This window comes from Hemitrygon akajei, chromosome 3 (assembly GCF_048418815.1).
Source record: "Hemitrygon akajei chromosome 3, sHemAka1.3, whole genome shotgun sequence".
Lineage (NCBI taxonomy): Eukaryota > Metazoa > Chordata > Chondrichthyes > Myliobatiformes > Dasyatidae > Hemitrygon > Hemitrygon akajei.
Window position 1 is genome coordinate 173,456,847 of NC_133126.1, and position 20,715 is coordinate 173,477,561.

The 20,715-nt window shown below is 43.1% G+C and overlaps 1 protein-coding gene across 1 annotated transcript in view; it reads left to right on the plus strand.

The window, feature by feature from the left end:
- Window positions 1-20,715, plus strand: part of meltf (melanotransferrin) — an 81,787-nt gene that overhangs the window by 45,750 nt on the left and 15,322 nt on the right. Inside the window, exons 11-12 of the mRNA XM_073041386.1 lie at window positions 857-1,051; window positions 12,296-12,452. Of these exons, the coding sequence (XP_072897487.1) occupies window positions 857-1,051; window positions 12,296-12,452 (352 nt within the window). The remainder of the gene's footprint in view (window positions 1-856; window positions 1,052-12,295; window positions 12,453-20,715) is intronic.

A 20,715-nucleotide genomic window follows, 5' to 3' on the forward strand; every position in this document is an offset into this window, starting at 1 on the left:
TTATCTTAAAATAAGAGCAATTTAAGACGTGGACTCAATCGTGTGCAAATAAAGCTCAGTTAGTGAGCTGGTTATGCTGTCACTCAGAACATCTTGTTTAAATATTTCAACATTTTGTTAACAATATTGGCAGAAAGCCGCTGATTATAAACTGTTTTGTTTAGAATTAAGGTAGTCCAGTTCAGGGCTGCAGTGAAACACTGCAATCATTGTTTTGGCAAGTTCAAAGTCAAATTGTTGAGAGTCTGAGAGGAGGCTGCTGACTGAATATTAAGTGATGACAAATTGCTTCTGATTTGCAAAATGGAACTGGTGCCTTCAGGAAGCAGGTAAAAGAGAAAATAGCATTTCCATTTCCTGGATTTCCACTGAAGTATATTACCATACCTGTTGCCTGACCTGCTGAGTTCCTCCAGCATTTTGTGAGTTGCTCTAGATTTCCAGCACCTACAGTTTCTTTTGTGTCTCCACAGTTTTCTTTTTTTTTGGCCACTAATATCCTTTTTTTTTTACTTGGACATAGTAGTCAGCTGTGTGTAGCTAAAACATTATTCAAAAAGATATTTTCCAAAAACCAGTGATAGCAGTTCACTGTTAGGTGAGCAGAAATGGATTCCGAAAATTGGGATTTCCTGAATATAATATTATTTTCTTTCCTGGCGACCTTTCGATTAAAACCCAAACAGAAAAACATTATAGGAGAATGTCCAGTAAGACTCATTCTAAGAATACCCTCATTTACCTGCAGTACCTGATGTCTTTGTAAGTTGTGTAAAACTAGTTCAATACTAAGTTTAAAAAGATGCCAACAAAACAACTTTGGAAAATAAGTTTGAATGAAATCTTTATGCATTAGGTGATAATGAAGGAGCATCCTATTATGCTGTGGCAGTAGTAAAAAAGTCGAGTCATAACGCCTTCACCATCAATCAGCTGAAAGGAAAGAAGTCTTGTCACACTGGGCTGAACAGGACTGCTGGGTGGAACATCCCCATTGGTACACTGATGAAGATGGGTGAAATCAAAGCTGACAAATGCAACATTGCTAAAGGTGAGAAAGATCTTAAAGAGATTAAAAATTAGCTTAATTTGTTACGTGAACAACAAACCACGTTGTCTTGCATCTGAGGTTGTCCTGGGAGCAGCCCGCGGGTGTTGCCATGCTTCTACTGCTGACGTAGCAATTTCTTTACCCTAATGTGGGAGGAAGGCATGTAGTCACAGGGAGCATGTACAAATTCCTTACAGACAGCGGCAGGAATGGAACCAAAATGGCTGATTACTGGCGCTGCAAAACAATCGCACTAACCGCTAATGCTATCATGCCACCTTTTTCTTTAGTGGTAAATATACTTACCTTTCAGTACCCAAAATACACTTATTGTTAATGTGGAATAACATTCACTTCCAAAAGACAGTCAAGTTTACTGTCATGTGCACAAGCAGAGGTACAATGAGAAACTTGCTTGCAGCAGTATCAGCTGTGTAGGTACAGACAAGACAGAAAATAAATTATACATAAATTTATACCGTGTTGTGGAAAAAAAGAACAAAGACAATTGAAAACAAGTCCATGGTGACAAGGACCTGGTGATGTACTAATTAGAGAGGATTCAAAAATAAGCAAAACAACACTTATTCCAATCTACTGTGTCAGGCCAGAGTGTGAAAAGAAGTGGAAATTGTCACTTAAACTAGTTTGTTGCATGGTAGTTCACATTAGGTGAATGAAGGCAAACGGTAGGAATTTAAACTGGGATTTCGGGGTATTGGTGGACACATCACTCATTGCACCAGAGCCAATGGAGATCGTAGAATGTGCCAGTCCATTCAAAGAGCTGTTTAATTAGTCCCACTCGGCTCAGTATATTTTTCCTTGCAAGCATTGAGGACAGAGGTGACAGTAAATTTGAACGAACAGTTTTAAAGAAAGACTATGATTGAAGTAAAGAGTTGGAAATTGTTCGGCAATAAATCTATTCAAGCTTATATTGATATATAATGAAAGTTGTAAATTGATTTGTAACCTAAGCTACAATGAGAGGAAATACAGCCTTTCTTATGGTGAGCTGAAACAACCAATGCCCATTGGTCAGCTAACAGCCAATCTCAGGCTGACTTTCACTGATTGGCCATTGTTTCTACTGATGTCTTGAATGTTCTTGGGTAAACTATTTAAATAGTTGTGCTTTGGGAATTTCGAGTCTTTGAGAATTTTGTAGTTATGCAGTTTTACTAAATAAAGACTTATTTCGAGTTAACAAGCCTTTGTGGAAAGCAGTCATCTCTCTTCAGTGTTTGCTACCACTCGTTAAACACGATGCCAATGACTTCATCATATCCAGTGCCGCTGATCACAAATGTGAAAAGTTCAGGCTGGATAACATGACTGAATCACAGTTCAAGTGTCTGATTTTTATGTGCAGACTTCCGGCACACATGGTGATGCAGACATTTTGCAGAAGGCTCCTGGCCAGACTGGAGCAAGACCCTGATATGACTCTACAAGCTGTCAGTCAAGAATGTCAGTATTTGATCAACCCGAAACACAACACAATTCTAACCTGGTCGAACAGAACCATGTCAATGCAGTTTCCAATGGCCCAGATATCATCACACATTAGGTCTCCAAATGGCCAAACACAGCCTGTTGGAACTGTGGTGCATGGCATTATGGAAGAAAGTACCAATACAAGAAACTTATTTGCAGCAAATGCTAACGCCACAGTCTCAAAGAAGGCCTTTTCTGTCCTTCACTGTCTTCTAGGCCAATGAATAACAAGAAGTTTCTGCAAGGAATTTAATGGCCATGTTCAAAGCTTACTTTGCCCCCCGGAGACAGGTCCTGAAAACTTCACTGCTATCTTTAAGATACCTCCGCTATCAGATGTCAGTAATTCACATTTTTGGGGATGACCAGTTATTAGTCAGCATTTCTGTCAGCAATATACTGGCTGAGGGAGCCACTCACTGCCCTGCTTAACAAGGGTACCACAAGGAAATGGTCCGAACAATGCCAAGAGTCATTTCATCAGGTGAAGAATATTGTCATCCTACCTTCTCTTGATACAGTTCAACCCAGAGCGGCCAGAATTCGCAACAGATGCATCCAATTATGGGGTGGGAGGTGCTATATTCTACATCTTCTCTGATGTTTCTGAGAAAGCTATCACGCAGCAGAAAGAAGCTATGGAAAAATCCAAAAGGAAGCCTTGGGAATCATCTTTGCTATGAAGAAATTCCACAAGATGCTTTATGGTGGATGCTTCACTGTCCTTAATGATCACGAGCCACAGTTGTCCATCTTTGGGTTTAAGAAAGGCATCCCAATGTATATATCAAACCATCTACAAAGGTGGGCAATGGCATTATTAGACTACAATTTTGAAATCAAGTACACATCAAACCAGAAACTTGGTCAGGCAGATGCCCTCTCCAGACTTGTGAATCAGCAGGTTACTGAAAATGAAGATGCAGTCATGGCTGAAATTTCAATTGATAGCAAAGTCCATACGGTTGTATCAAATGCTGTTCAGGTCACGGTCAACAAGAACAGAGCAGAAATGGCTGCAAATCCTCTTCTTCAGCGTATCTCCAGATACCTCATTGATAGATGGCTAGTAAAAGTTGGAGAAGATGTGGTACATTTTTACCAACGTCAACCATCACTTTGAACTGTGGACTCCTGCCTGTAGAATGAGACAGAATATTGATTCCATGAGCACATTGACCAAGAATACTGAAACAATTCCACCATGGTCATCCAGGCATCAATTGAATGAAAGTCCTGGCAAGATGGTTTGTGTGATGGCTGGGCATTGATGAAGTTTTCACATCCTAATGCAAGCAGTGAACTCAGTGCTCTCTGGCAGCAAAGAATCCAAGTAAAGCCAATCTACAACCGTGGTCTTAGCTACCAGACCTTGGAGTTGAGTACACATGGACTAATTAATAGCTGTACTTCACTAGTTGACACTCATTCCAAATGGCCAGAAGTATTATCTATGAAGTCATCAACGACAGAGGCTACCATTCAACAGCTGCTACAGATCTTCAGCCACTTTGGAATTCCAGAAATATTTAGTCATGGAGTCACAGAAAAGGACAGCTCAGAAACAGGTCCTTCAGCCCATCTAGTCTGTGCCAAACCATTTAAATTGCCTTCTTCCATCGACCTGCATCAGAACCATAGCCCTCCATTCCCCTACCATCCATGTACCTATAAAAACTGCTCTTAAACATTGAATTCAAGCTCACACACCCCACTTGTACTGGTAGCTCATTCCACACTTTCACAATCTTCTGAGTGAAGAAGTTTCCCCTCCTGTTCCCCTTAAACTTTTCACCTTTCATCCTTAATGCATAGCCTCTGATTGTAGTCCTATTTAACCTCAGTGGAAAAAGCCTGCTTGCATTTACCCTATCAAATCTCCTCTCAATCTTCTACATTCTAAGGAATAAAGTCCTAACCTATTTAATCTTCCCTTATAACTCAGATCCTCCAGACCCAGTAACACCCTTGTAAAATTTCTCTGTACTCTTTCAACCTTATTTACACCTTTCCTGTGGATAGGTGACCAAAACTGCACACAATATTCCAAATTAGTCCTCACCAATGCCTTATACAACTTCAATATAACTTCCCATCTCCTTTACTCAATACTTTGATTTATGAAGGTCACTGTGCCAAAAAGCTTTCTTTGCAACCCTGTCTACTTGTGATGACAATTCCAACCAAACCTTTATTCCCAGGTCCCCTTGTTCTCAGGGGACACTCCTCAGTGCCCTGTGTAAGACCTGTCCTGGTTGGCTCAGGGGACAGTCCTCAGTGCCCTGTGTAAGACCTGTCCTGGTTGTCTCAGGGGACAGTCCTCAGTGCCCTGTGTAAGACCTGTCCTGGTTGGCTCAGGGGACAGTCCTCAGTGCCCTGTGTAAGACCTGTCCTGGTTGGTCCTACTGAAGTGCAACACCTTGTACTTGACTGCATTAAATTCCATCTGCCATTTTCCCAGCTGATCCAGGTAAGTCATGGTAGCCTTCCTCACTGTCCACTACATCCACTATTTTGGAGTCATCTGCAAATGTGCTGATCCAGCTAATCTCATCCAGATTGTTGATATAGATGCCAAATAACAACAGATCCAGAACTGATTTCTGCAGTACTCCACTAGTCACAGGCCTCCAGTCAGAGAGGCAACCATCTACTACTACTCTCCCACAAAGCCAATGTCCTATCCAGTTTACTATCCTGAGTGCCGAGTGACTGAACCTTTTTAACTAACCTCCCATGTGAGACCTTGTCAAATGCCTTGCTAAAGTCCATGTAGACAACATCCACTGTCTTGCCTTCATCCACTTTCCTGGTAATTTCCTCTTAAAAACACAGTAAGGTTGGTTATACATGACCTACCACTCACAAAGCCATGCTGACTATCCTTAACCAGTCCATGTCTACCCAAATACTAGTATATCTGGTCCCTCAGAATACCTTCCAGAAACTTTCCCAATACTGATGTCAAGCCCAACAGTAGTTTTAAACAGTGGAACAACATTGACTATCCTCCAATCCTCTGGTACCTCACCTGTCGCTAAGAATGATTTAAATATCTCTGCTAGAACCCCGGCAATTTCTGCACTTGCCTTCTGCAGGGTCCAAGGGAACACCTTGTCAGGCCCTGGTGATTCATCCACCCTAATTTGCCTCAGGACAGCAAACACTTCCTCCTCTGTAATCTGTATAGGGTCCATGAAGTTGATGCTGCTTTGCCTTACTTCTGCAGACTTCTGTGTCCACCTCCTGAGTAAATACAGATGCAAGAAGTTATTTAAGAGCTCCCCTATCTCTTTTGGCTCCACACATAGGTTGCCATTCTGGTCTTCCACAGGACCAGTTTTGTCCCTTACTATCCTTTTGCTCTTAACATATCTGTAGAATCCCTTATGATTCTCTTTCACCTTGTCTGCCAGGGCAAGCTCATGCCTTCCCTTAGCCCTCCTGATTTTTCTTAAATGTTCTCTGGCAATCTTGTACTCCATAAGCACCCCATTTCTTCCTATCTGCCTATATCTGCTATACATGTGTAGAAGAACCACCAGCTGTGTCCGTCCACAAAATTCCAGGTGTACAGGGTTGTTGTCATCACAACACTGCTGTATGGCTCCGAAGCCTGGGTTTTGTACCACAAGCAAATCCGGTTGCTCGAGCACTTCCATCAGTGCTGCCTCTGTTCCATCATGGATATCAGCTGGCAGGATCGTGTCTCCAACATTGAGCTCCTGGAGAAGGCTCAACTTCCAAGCCACTTTGCTACTCAGGCAGCTCCGCTTCCCAGGCCACGTGTCCCGCATGGATAACTCCAGGTTACTGAAAGCAGTTCTCTACAGAAAACTCTCTCAGGGCCAAGGGCAAGGGGTACCAAGACCAACTTAAGCAGCAGGAGCCCTCTCAGGGCAAATATTGAGGTCAATGATTGGTAGAAGCTGGCTTGTGACAGAGACCACTGGAGAACGCTGATTCACAGAGCAGCCAAGAATTTTGAGGAATCTGGAAGAGTGACTGCTGAAAGAAGAGGAGACGCAGGGAGGATCCTACCACCCAAGCACCAGCATCCCAGCTGTTCCCGTGTCCCTACTGTTCCAAAGTCTGCAGATCCAGAATTGGCCTCTACAGTCATCAATGACCGTGGCGTCACTCCTGAGGACTCTTCTTCCCTCCTGATCTTCGCAAGCGAAGAACCAGTCATATACCTCCTAAGCACAGCCTTTTTTTTTGTTCACCAGGGCCCCGATATCTCTACAAGTTCCCTACACTTGATATCTTTATCTTTTATTCTGACAGGCACATACAAGTTTTGTCCTCTCAATTTCACTTTTGAAGGTCTCCCAGTTACCAAGTACACTTTACCAGCAAACAGCCTGTCCCAATCCACATTTGCCAGATCTCATCAAAATTAGCTTTTCTCCAATTTGGAATCTCAACCCGCAGACCAGACCTACCTTTTGCATACTTACTTTTGAAACTAAAGGCATGGTGATCACTTCTGCCACTTGCCCTGTCTCATTCCCTAATAGCAGATCTAGTATTGCATACTTTCTCATTGGGACATCTGTGTATGGATTAAGGAAACTTTCCTAAATGCATTTGACAAATTCTATCCCATCTGGTCCTTTCAGAGTATGAGAGTCCCAGTCAACATGTGAAAAGTTAAAATCTCCTACTAGAACCACCTTGTGTTTCTTGTAACATTCTGCAAACTGTCTGCAAATTTGTTCCTCTAAATCCCTCAGTCTGTAATATAGCGCCATTAATGTGGTCATGCATTACTTATTTCTCAGTTCCAACCAAAATGCCTCACTAGACAAGTTCTGTCCTGACTGGTAATGCCATCCTTCCTCCTTTAATCCTTCTGGTTCTGTCGCATCTAAAACAACTGAACCCCAGAATATTGATCCGCCAGTCCTTCCCCCTCCTGCAGCCAAGTGTCACTAACGGCTAAAATATCATATTTCCAGGTGCTGATCCTTGCCCAGAGCTCATCCACCTTTCCTACAATATTTCTTGCATTGAAATATAGGCAGCTCAGGATACTAGTTGCACCATGCTCAACCTTTTGATTCCCGACTTTGTCTGAGGTCTTAACAACATCTGTCTCTATAACCTCTCCACTAATTAACTGTTCTGGAACTCTGAGTCTCTTCTCCCTGCAACTCTAATTTAAACCCACCATGCAGCACTGGCAAACCTTCCCACTAGTATATTAGTACCCTTCCAGTTCAGGTGCAAACTGTCTCTTCTGTATAGATTCCACCTTCCCTGGAAGAGAGCCCAATGATCCAAAAATCTTATGCCCTCCCTCCTACACCAACTCCTTAGCTACATGTTAAACTGTATAATCTTCCCAGTTCTGACTTCACTAGCATGTGGCATGGGTAGCAATCCTGAGATCACAACACTGGAGGTCCTGCCCTATAACTTAGCACCTAACTCCTTGAATTCACTTTGCAGAACCTCGTCACTCTTCCTACCTATGTCATTGGGACCTATGTGGACCAAGACTTCTGGCTGTTCACCCTTCCACTTAAGAATGCTGAGGACTCAATCTGAGATGTCCCAGACCCTGGCACCCAGGAGGCAACATACCATCTGGGAATCTCGTCCTTGTCTATAGAAGCTCCTGTCTATTCCCCAACTAATGAATCCTCTATCACCACCACACGCCTCTTCTCCCTTCTTTCCTCCTGAGTCAGAGTCACATTCACTGCCAGAGTCATGATCACTGTGACTTCCTCTGCTAGGTCAGTGGTCCCCAACCACCGGGCCGCAAAGCTTGTGCTACCGGGTCGCAAGGAAATGATATGATTTGGCGATATGTAACAATATGAGTCAGCTGCACCTTTCCTCATTCCTTGTCATCCCCACTGTTGAACTTGAACGCACGTGAGGTCATTACGCATGTGAAGTCATTACCCATGCAAGGTCATCAGTCACCTAAACGCAGTGATACCCTAGTGCCAGGGATCACTGGTTGGCCTCGGGTAACCGGCCGCCCCATGCGGCCGGTGAGAAGTGCTGTTGCTACTGGCCTGGAGCCCAGACAGATGGGCACCGCCTCTAAACCTGTTTAGCACACCGAATGTTCGTGGGGAACCCGGTGCTAAGATATTTGCAGACGACCTAATTCGGGCTCAGGGTTTCATAAGCAGCAGAGCAGCTACCTCGCTGCGATCTACTGAAAGTCATCCCTCGAACCAAACTTTTGTCGGCTGATAGATCCTACCTACCTACAAGGGGGGTGGGCGCGCGTCCTGTCACACTCCTCGCTCGGTCGGTTGCTGTCTCCGGACTGCGACTGCCACGGCCCCGGTACGGGGACCTCTGGCCCTTACCTTGTCCTCTCAATGGTGTGTTACAATGATTTTATATGTTCATACGAGGAAAATATGTGGTGTGTGTTTAATATCCAAACGTTACTTAAAATGTTATGATGGTGTTGACTTATAAGTGAGTTATAATTGACTTATCACTATATTCATGCGAGGAAAATACATGCTGTGTGTTTAATATTAAATTCGTTAGATAAACCCTGTTAGAAACGAAATTGAGTGTATTAGCCACTTAAAAGTGACTTATAGTTGACTTATCACCTACATTCTGGTTGATATTAACACCCCCCCCCCCCCCCCCCCGTCAGCCGGTCCACAAGAATATTCTCAATATTAAACCAGTCCGTGGTGCAAAAGAGGTTGGTGACCCCTGTGCTACATCACCCTCCCCAACAGTATCCAAAGTGGTATACCTGTTTTTGAGGGGGATGTCCACGTGGATATTCTGCAATGGCTGTTTACCCCTTTCCACTTCCCGAAAGTCACACAGTTTCTTGTGTCCTGCAACTTGGGCGTAACTATCTCTCTATATGTCCTAACTATCACACCTCAGTTTCCAAATGATCCAGAGTTCACCCAGTTCCAGCTCCAACTCCTTAATACGTAGTGTTAGAAGGTACAGCTGGCTGCAGTTCTTACAGGTGTAGTATTCAGAGACACTGGAGGTCTCCCTGCCTGCCCACATCCCACAAGAGGAACAGTCCACTATCCTGACTGGCATCCCTACTGTGATCCAATATAAAGAAGGAAGAATAATAAATGTTTGGGGAACCCTACCTACAGCTTTTTCTTGCCTTCTCTTACTGAAGCCTCTCCTCACTGAAGCCTCGAAGAGCTTACTTTAATTTGGTCTTGCCAACCAATCCTGAATGCAGATTTGGCGCTGCTCAAAGCTCCAAATTGTCACAAGTTGCTGCCTTTTCTGACAATGGCACCCTATTCAGTGCACAGCAGTTTGCTGCATTCTGCTAAAACAGTGGAATTATCCACAGTCCAACGGCCAGGTAGAGAGGTTTGTGGGTAGCTTCAAGAGGGGAAGGAGCATAGGCTGAGGCTCTCTGACATCGAATTATGCCGCGTCCAGGCCTTGAGGAGAAGCTTCCAGCTGAAGCACTTTCGGGAAGAAAACTGCGCACAGTTTTGGATGAAGTGCTGCCACAGTGTCCAACATCTGGGTCAGTAGATGATCAAGTGCACAAAGGCAGCGACACAGACCTCGGTCAATGGGTGAATTTATTCAAGCCCGGAGCTGAGTGTGGCCAGATGGTATCGCAATGGGCAAGGTGCCTGGATATCAGATCAGACTGACAAATGCATGAGGAAAATGCTCTATGAAGTTATCATAGACAGACATCACTGCTTGCATATCAACTAGTGCTTGTTGGACAGACCATCAAACATCCATCTCCTCCTTGAAGGGTTCGATTTACCCCGACTGAACCAACCACTAGCTCCAGCACAGCCTCCAGCAACATCATGACAGCCTGCAACCACTAAGAACTGATAACCACTGTAAGCCAGTTACCACAATCTAAATCAACCCTCGGCTCTGATGCACCATCAATAACTCTCGGAGACGGGAGGTGAACGATAGGCTTTTATTAGCAGCAAAACTGAGCACGGCATCTCGGAGACTGAGGGGGGAGCAGTGCCTCCAATCGCCTTTATACAGGGGTCTGTGGGAGGAGCCACAGGAGCAGTCAGCAGAGGGGCGTGTCCAGACAGGTATACATAGTTTACCACAGGCTCAAATCCTACAGATAATCATCTCCAAGAGGGAGGTATTAGGTGAACTGACAACCAATGCCTATTGGTCAGCTGACAGCCAATCCCAGGCTGACTTTCACTGATTGGCCGTTGTTCCTATCAACATCTGGAACTATTTAAATAGTTGTGCTTTTGGACGTACTGTTAAGTTTTGAGTTTTTGAGATTTTTGTAGTTGTGTGGCTTTATGAATAAAGGGCTTCTTTTCAGTTCCGCCTTTGTTCTATCTCTTGGTTTCAGGTCTCATCAGTAGTTATAGGCAAACGAACGCAACAGCCTGGAATTATTTATTCTGGAAAGCGGAGTCTTAATGAGAATAAATAAACTTAGTCTTGGCAATGTGCATCACATTTGTTGCATCTTCAGATACAGAGAATAAAAGTTCAATATTCATTTTAATTCTTTCACCATTCCTTTGTTAATGACCCTTTACAATTGCTGCTTGCAACTGATGGACAGATTGTGTCACACAGCAGTGAGACAGTCTTTCTGTGTCATTTGGAGAAATAACCCAAACAAGGATGCATTACCTTCGTGACCAGTTACCAGGAATGTTTGGAATGGTTTCAGATTTCTAGCAAATGCAGACAACATCATGAGCTTGAAAACAGAGGTAAAAAATATTGTTTAAGTGTTACTGATTCGCAACCAGGAATGTATTTGTTACGTTCCATGCTTGTATGACTTAATACTAAAGGTGCAAAGGTTCATTCATTATCTAAGTATATATGCAGTAAACAACTGAGATTTGCCTTCTCCAGAAAGCCACGAAAACCGTAATAGTCTTTCACAAAAAAAGACATCAACACCCCCCACCCTGCACAGAAAGGAATTGCAACATGATTATCACCCCCCCACACACAAAAATCTAACAAAATGCACCAAGTGGCAACAGGAACATCAACTCCCAAACTCACTCCCCATCACAAAAAAACTGAACTAACAGACTTGGCACACAGCAACAAGAAAGAACGGGCAAAAACACAGATCCTCGGTAACAACCTCTGACAGCATTACTTAAAAGTTTAATGGTCAGCCCTTAGTACTGAATTGTTTTTTCTTTCCATGTATTTTAAAATTGATTTATTAAACCACATTAAAAGCATTGAATTGTGAATTGGGAGCTGGGTACACCATGAATGCTTCATAGACAAATCTTCCCTAATGGCTGGATCCCAGAACTCCTCTATCTAAAGGACAGACTTCCCAACATGCATATTATTACTTGCCATTACTGGAGAAATCTTTAATATTTGCTGTAAAGGTTAGATCATAAAAAAAAAAGAAATCAGAGATTATTTTACTACATAGCCCTCAAGCCTAATCAGGTATCCAGTAAACTCATAACTGATCTGATTTTGGTCTCAGCTCTTCTTTCATCAAAATCCTTTACTCCTCTCTAGATAAAAATCTCAACTATATTCAGCAATTAAGCCTCCACATCTCTGGGGTTAGAGGGGACAATGATTCTTGACCCTGTGAGAGGAAATTCCTCCATCTCCATCTTAAAGGGGCCACTCCTTATATTGAAGAAACGCCTGCTCATTTTAGACGTAGATTTCATCTGCTCAATCGTTACTGATAAGACTTGGGTTACTGTTACAGATTTGGAGATGCCTAACAATTTAATTGACTCTCCCGTACAGTGGTCAGTGAGTTCTTCTCTGCAAGCTGTGTGCCGGGTGCAAATCAGAAGGGCTATCCATCAAAACTTTGTGAACTGTGCATCGGGGATGAGAGTGGGCGATCAAAGTGTGCCTTCACAGCAGAGGAACAATACAGTGGTTATACCGGAGCGTTCAGGTAATCTTATAGACTACAGTACCTTTTTTTTATTATGGATGGTAAAATGAAAGTGGACCAATTGCATACCAGTTCTTGGAGCTGCAACCTAACTCAATGCAATACAGAGTTTCAACATAAAGATGTATTTACTGCCTGCTGAGGAAACCACCCGACTTCATATACACAGAACAGTTCAGCACAGGAACAGGCCATTTGCCCACATCTTGTGCTGAACCAGCAAATCAAAGAACACTAATCCCTCCTATCTACCTACGCCATGTCCATATCCCTCCTCCTTTCTTACATCCATGTGCTTATCCAACATGCTAAAGGCTTCCAATGTGTTTGCCTCTACCACCATACCAGGCAGTACATTCCAGGCATCCACCACTCTCCGAGTAAAAAAACTTACCCCTCACCTTCAATGCATGCTCTCTAAAATTAGACATTTCATCCCTAGGAAACACACTCTCTGCATACCTATGCTTCTCATAATCTTGTAAACTTCTATCAGCCTCTGGCACGCCAAAGAAAACAGCACAAGTTTATCCAGTCTCTCATGATAGCACACGTACCATCCTGGCGAACCTCTTCTGCACCCTCTCGAAAGCCTCAACATCCTTCCTATAGTGAGGTGATTAGAACTGCATGCAATATTCCAGATGTGGTCTAACCAGAGTTTTATAAAGTTGCAACATAACCTCTTGACATTTGCACTCAGTGCCTTGACTAATAGAAGCAAGCATTCTATAAACTTTCTTGACCACCTTATTGACCTGTGTAGCCACTTCCATTAAGCTATGAACTTGGATCCCAAAACCTTTCTGCTTAACAACACTGTGAAGTGTACTATCACCTTGCATTTGCCCTACCAACTCACATTTACCCTGGTTAAATGCCTCCTGCCATTTCTCTGCCTGTATCTGCAACTGATCTATATCATGCTGTATTCTTTGCCAGTCTTCGACATTATCCACAACTCCACCAATCTTGTTATCATCTGCAAACTTACTAACCCAACTATGTATGTTTTCATCCAAGTCAGGTACAGAGGAGATGTCAGGGGTAAGTTTTTTTACTCAGAGAGTGGTGAGTGTGTGGAATGGGCTGCTGGCAACGGTGGTGGAGGCGGATACGATAGGGTCTTTTAAGAGACTTTTGGATAGATACACGGATCTTAGAAAAATAGAGGGCTATAAGTAAGCCTAGTAATTCCTGAGGTAGGGACATGTTCGGCACAACTTTGAGGGCCGAAGGGCCTGTATTGTGCTGTAGGTTTTGTATGTTTCTATCTTACAAAAATCCATGTAGGCAGCATCCACTGCCCTACCCTCATCAATCTCTCTTGTCACCTTATCAAAAAAGCTCAATCAAGTTGATAAGGCATGAGTTGCCATGTAGAAAACCACGCTAGCTTTCCCTAATTAGACCATGGATTTCCAAATGCTCATTTATGCCATCCCTAAGAATTTCCTCCAGTGATTTCCCTACAACTGAGGTGAGACTCACCAGTCTATAGTTTGTTTATTTAGTGATGCAGCACAGCATAAGCCCTTCGAGTCACAATGCCCCAGCATCCCCGTAGCCCCGATTTACCTTAACCTTATAGCGGAACCAGTTAACCTATCCAGAAAGTCTTTGGACAATGGGAGGAAACTAGTGCACCCAGGGAAACCCCACACATTCCACAGGGAGGATGTACAGAGGCTCCGTACAGAATGGTGCCTGAAATGAATCCTGAATGCCGGAACACCCCATGCTCTAATACCGCCGCGCTAACCGCATGCTACTGTGACGCCCAGTTCTGATTTCATTTCTGCTGAAATCAATACAATTGACAAAGAGTGACTGTGGAATGAAGGGTGAACTGTAAAGGTAGGTTTTATGTCTGCCCAGGTGGTAACTAGTAATTCTAAATTCCAAAAAGAATTTATTCCAATCCTTGCCTCTCTTATGCACCACATGAACTGCAGATTGTCAACGGCAGTGCTCTATGAGAAAATCTTTAACTGGCAGTTAACAGTGGAATGTGGAACCTGACAAAATGGGGCAATTAGGAGGGAAATAGATCGTGAAGTATTTTTCCACTGCAGAACTAAGCTACAAGTTCCTTATCCAGCATTTTTTTGTCGTTGAGAGCATTGCTGCATTTGAACTTTGTTACCATTAGCACAGCACCAATAACCTTGCCTCATTCTCACCTTACTGAGAATTGGATCACCTTTTGTAATCGAGATTTAGATCAGGATAGATTATTACTGCTAGAGTCTTCATTGTGATAACAAAAATAAAACTAGTAAAATTGATAGAATATAGAACATTACACCCAGTACAGTCCCTTTGGCCCATGATGTTGTGCTGACAATTTAACCTACTTTAAGGTCAATCTAACCCTTCCCTCCTACATAACCCTCCATGTACCAATCTAAGAGTTTTGTAATTGTTCCTTGTGTATCTGGTTCTACCACCACCCCGGCAAGGTGTGAGGATGAACAGGTTACCAGGAAATAATATGAGCAATGGGGTTGATGAGATTTTTGTAAGAGCCAACTTGATGGGTCAAATGACAATGTCCCGATATAGTGAGAAATATGAAAATGTGAAAGCAGTATTTTAAGGGGGTGAGCAAAGGTGAATATACTGACGTGCACAAAAATATTTATTTTATTCTGGTTCATTAGTCAAAGTATTTTTGGATTGTACCTTGGGAGAAGGGAGTATGGAAAGCAACTTATTCAAAAATGTGGGCAGATCAAAGTCATTTCTGTGATTTTTAATACAAGGTTGAAGTGTTTATGATAGGGAGTAATTCTCTACCTGTGGACTGACTTAGCTCAGGTTGAAGTTCAATTATAGATAAATTATGTATGTGACTATTTTACTGATTTGACTGCATAATGTTTTACAGCTTTAGACGGGTAGCAAATGAGAGACATCATAACGATTTAGCAGTAATTCTTTACAAACTAATGTGGACATTTAACTTCAGTTAGTAAAGGTAAATTTAATTGCAATTGAAACATTAGATGTGAGAGGTAAAGAATTTACAGTTGTACCAGACAACTACTTTACCCTATAGATAAGCTGATAAGGTTGGGTGATGTCAGCATATGAGGTTATAAAATCTGCTCATTAAAACAATTAGATCTTAGCATTTGCACAATTTAAAATATGTAAGGTGTGAAACTTTGCTGAGTGATTAAATGAACTGGGGAAGCAGAAGTATTATAATTTACATGTAAAGAATAGAGGTGAGGTCAAGATACTCATAAATTTATGATTAAATTACCATATTAATTCATAACTAAAGCTTAGATTCTTGAGAGTGACACCTTAATTGACTACTGATAGGAAGTCTAATAAATTCAAAGTGTAAATGTTCAGTTGGACTAAGATGAGATCAACTGGAAGAGGTGATTTACATATGATCAGTGACACTAATCAATACAATTAAGTGTACCATTTTATATTTAGTAAAGGCATTAAACATGGAAAATGAAACTGAAGCAAAATGTTTAAGCTGAGAGCATAGAATCAGGAAGTTGTCACACTCTGTAATACAAAGGAGCTTCGACATTTTCTAACTTCATAGCAAAGCACATTTATGCACCAGCAACTTCTCCCTTGTTTCGGTCACTCTTATATGGATCTTTCAGAATACAAAGAGTAGATGCAATCCAACGTGAAAAAAATAGTTCCAAAGGGAGGAGCCACAGGCCATATCAGAATCAGAATCAGACTTTAATCGCCAAGTACCTATGCACATACAAGGAATTTACTTCCGGCAGATGTTGTCTCTCTGCTCATAACAATAATAATGATAAATATAAATGAAAATATAAATTGTACATACAGGTAGTGCAATCCAAGTAATAGTTAGCTGACAGTTAACCGGCAGTTAACTGTTCAGCAAAGTGACCGCAGTAGGGAAAAAACTTCTCCAGTGCCTATTAGTCTTAGTCTGGAGGGATCTGAAGCGCCTACCAGACGGAAGCAGATCAAACAGTCCGTGCGCAGGATGGGAGGAGTCCTTTATGATGTTCCCCGCCCTCTTCTTCAACCTGGAAGAGTACAGGTCCACAATAGAGGGCAGGGAGGCTCCAATGATGCGCTCGGCAGTCCTCACTGTGCGCTGTAGTCTGGTTCTATCCTGCTTGGTGGCGGCTCCAAACCACACAATGATGGAGGTGCACAGGACAGACTCAATGACTGCAGTGTAGAACTGCAGCAGCAATTCCTGGGGCAGACTGTATTTCCTCAAGAGCCGCAGGAAATACATCCGCTGCTGGGCCTTCTTCAGGATGGAGCTGATGTTCTGCTCCCACTTCAGATCCTGAAACACATATCAACTACAGTATCAAACAGAGCCACGGGTTTGAAAAAAACTATATAAAGAAGATTCAAGATTCAAAGTACATTTATTATCAAAGAATGTATAAACTATACACCTTCAGATTTGTCTTCTTACAGGCAGCCACAAAGCAAGAAACCTGAATAACCCAATTAAAAAAAAAAGACAATGACCATAGTGTTGAGAGAGAGGAAACATGTACACAAGCATACACGTACATGTACACACACAAACTCTCACACTGCAAACGACAGCATACCGAACCTGATTGAGTCCTTAGGTCTGCTCCCTGGAGCAGCCGAGTAGGCTCAAACTTCGATCTCAGTTCATGATGTTAGCAGGGCAAAAATGCCTCAAAACCACAAGACCATAAGATATGGGACCAGAATTAGGCCATTTGGCCCATCGAGTCTGCTCTGCCATTTCATCATGGCTGATCCAATTTTCCTCTCAGCCCCAATCTCCTGCCTTCTGCCCGTTTCCCTTCATGCCTTGACCAAACAAGAATCTATCAACCCCTGCCTTAAATATACATAAAGACTTGGCCTCCACACCTGCCTGTGGCAATGAATTCCACAGATTCATCTCTCTCTGGCTAAAGAAATTCCTCCTCATCTCTGTTCTAAATGGACGTCCATCTTTTCTGAGGTCGTATCATCTGGTCTTAGACTCGCCCATCATAGGAAACATCCTCTCCATATCCGCTCCACTGAGGCCTTTCACCATTCGATAGGCTTCGATGAAGTCATCCCACATTCTTAATTTTAGTGAATACAGGCCTAGAGCCATCAAAAGTTCTTCATATGACAAACGATTCAATCCTGGAGTCATTTTCATGAATCTCCTTTGAACCCTCTCCAGTTTCAGCACATCGTTTCTAAGATATGGGGCCAAAATCTGCTCACAATACTCCAAGTGAGGCCTTACCAGTGTTTTATAAAGTTTCAACATTACATCCTTGCTTTTATATATATATATTCTAGTCCTCTTGAAATGAATGCTAACATTGCATTTCCCTTCCTTACTACAGACACAACCTGCAAATTTAACTTTAAGGGAATCCTGTACAGGATTCACAAGACCCTTTGCATCTCAGTTTTTGCATTTTCTCTCCATTTAGAAAATAGTCAATCTTTTCATTTCTTCCACCAAAGTACATTTCTTCCTGACACTGTATTCCATCTGCTATTTCTTTGTCCATTGTCCTAATCTGGCTAAGTCCTTCTGTAGCCTCTCTACTTCCTCAAAACTACCTGTCCCTCCACCTATCTTCATATCGTCTGCAAACTTTGCAACATATTGGTCCAAACACAGACCCCTGTGTAGATTCCTAACTTTGTCTAAGATCCTACCAACGTCTGGCTCTCCATCTCTCCACTGACTGTTCTGGCACTCTGGTTCCCATCCCCCTGCAACTCTGGTTTAGACCCCACTGTGCAGTCTAGATAGTTGTGAGAATCTGTGGGTTTGTAATAGACATCAGTGGATAAGCCATCTCTGGAGATAGAGACAGAGAGATCGAGAAAGGGAAGGGAGGTGTCAGAAATGGACCAGGTGACTTTGAGGGCAGTGTGGAAGTTGAAGGTAAAGTGGGACCTTGTCCCACTTCACTACTTGTAAAAACGCCATCCCCCTTTCTCAATTCCTCTGTCCCGGCCACATCTGCTCTCAGGATGAGATTTTTCATTCTAGAGTGAAGGAGCTGTCCTCCTTTTTCAAAGAAAGGGGCTTCCCTTCCTCCACAATCAACGCTGTCCTCAACCACATCTCTTCCATTTCATGCACATCAGCTCTTACCTCATCCTTCCTCCACCCTACCAGAGATAGGGTTCCTCTTGTCTTCACCTACTACCCCACCAGCCTCCGCATCCAGCACATAATTCTCCGAAACTTCTGCCACTTCCAACGGGATCCCACAACTAAGCACACCTTACCTTCCCCACCACTTTCTGCTTCCTACAGGGATCGCTCCCTACTCGACTCCCCAGTCCATTTGTCCATCCCCACTGATCTCCCTCCTGGCACTTAGCCTTGCAAGTGGAACACGTGCTACACCTGCCACTACACCCCCTCCCTCACTACCATCCTGGGTCCTAAACAGTCCTTCCAGGCGAGGTGACACTTCACCTGTGAGACTGTTGGGGTTATTTACTTACTATGTTTGGTGCTCCTGGTGTGGCCTCCTGTGCATCAGTGACACCCGATGTGTATTAGGAGACTGCTTCGCCACCAGAACAACAAGTGGGATCTCCCAGTGGCCATCCATCTTACTTCCATTTTGCATTCCGATATGTCCATCCATGGCCTCCTCCACTGTCGCGATGGACAGCAGTGGAAGTACACCTTTACAATCTGAGTCTGAGTCAGGAAAAGATACTGGGCTATGGAAGACTTCCTGCTTGGTTCTTGTACTCAAGAAGGCCTCTCAATCTGAATTTAATGACTACAGACCAATTGCCCTCACATCTCATGGGATGATGGTGCTGGAGAGGCTCGTCCCGACTTACCTTGGACCACAGGTGAGATCTTCATTGGACTGTGTACAGTTTACCTATCAATCTCACTGGGATTGGATGATGTCATCATCTACCCATTGCAGTGAGCTCACTGCCACTCGGATGATGCTGGTGGCATTGTGAGAATCACATTTTTTGATTTTTCTGGTGCCTTCAATACAATCTTCTTGTGAGTGAGAAGCTGCAAAGAATGGGCGTAGAGAAATCCCCAATCTCCTGGATGACTGTCTACCTGAGAGATATACTGCACTTTGTACACTGGGTGCTACTTTGTCTAAGGTGGTGGTGGGAGGCACTGGAGTGCCACAGGGACTGTCCTGTCTCCGTTTCGGTTCACACTGAACACCTCAGACTTTCAGTACAACTCTGAGTCTTGTCACTTGCAGAGGTTCTCTGATGACTCTGCGGTGGTCGGGTGTATCAGAGACCGGCAGGAGTCGGAGTACAGAGGACTGGTGGACAAGTTTGTAGAGTGGTGGGAGGGGAATCACCTGCTCCAGAAAATGGCCAAAACCAGGGAGACGCTGATTGATTTTAGGAGAAGAGGACTGTGACGAGTCCTGTATTCATTCTGGGAGAAGTAGTTGCGGTGGAGGAGTACAAAAATACTTGGGGGTTCACATCGACTGGAAAACCAACACCAAGGCTGTTTACAAGAAGGGGCTGAGCAGACTCTACTTTCTAAGGAAGCCGAGACCCTTCAATGTGTACAGCAGGATGTTGGAGATCTTTTACCAGTCTGTTGTAGCGAGTGCTGTCCGCTTTGCTGCTTTATGTTGGGGGAGCAGCACTGGTGCTGGAGATGCAAAAAGACCAAATAAACTCATCAAAAAGGCTGGATCCATCCTTGACTGCAAGCAGGACGCTTTTGAGTTAGTGGTGGAGAGGAGGTCACTAAACAAACTGTTATCATTATGGACAATCTGGCACATCATCTCCATGACCTCCTGAATAAGCAGCGGAGCCCCCTTTCCAGCAGACTCATTCAGCTCCGCTGTCACAAGATCACTACAGAAAGCCTTCCCTACCAAAAGCAATAAACATATACAATAGTTCATCCCTGTGTGACAGGAGAACACACATCATAGTACAATAGTCTCTGCATTATTATTTCATACATTATTATTGCACATTAGTACATTATTGTGTATATTATTATTCTGTACATTATTATTAGTTAAGTCTGCACACTGCTAAATGATTTTTTTTTATATGTTGCTGTAACAGAAGAATTTCCTACTTGGGACCAATAAAGTATTTATTATTATGATTAGAGTTCTACAGATTTACCATGTATTCTAACTGGTTGCATCACTGGTATGGAAAGGGCACTAGTGCTCTTCTCATTGCTAGCAATAAGGAGGTGGTATAGGAACCTGAAGCTACACACTCAATAGTTTTAGTAACAGCATCT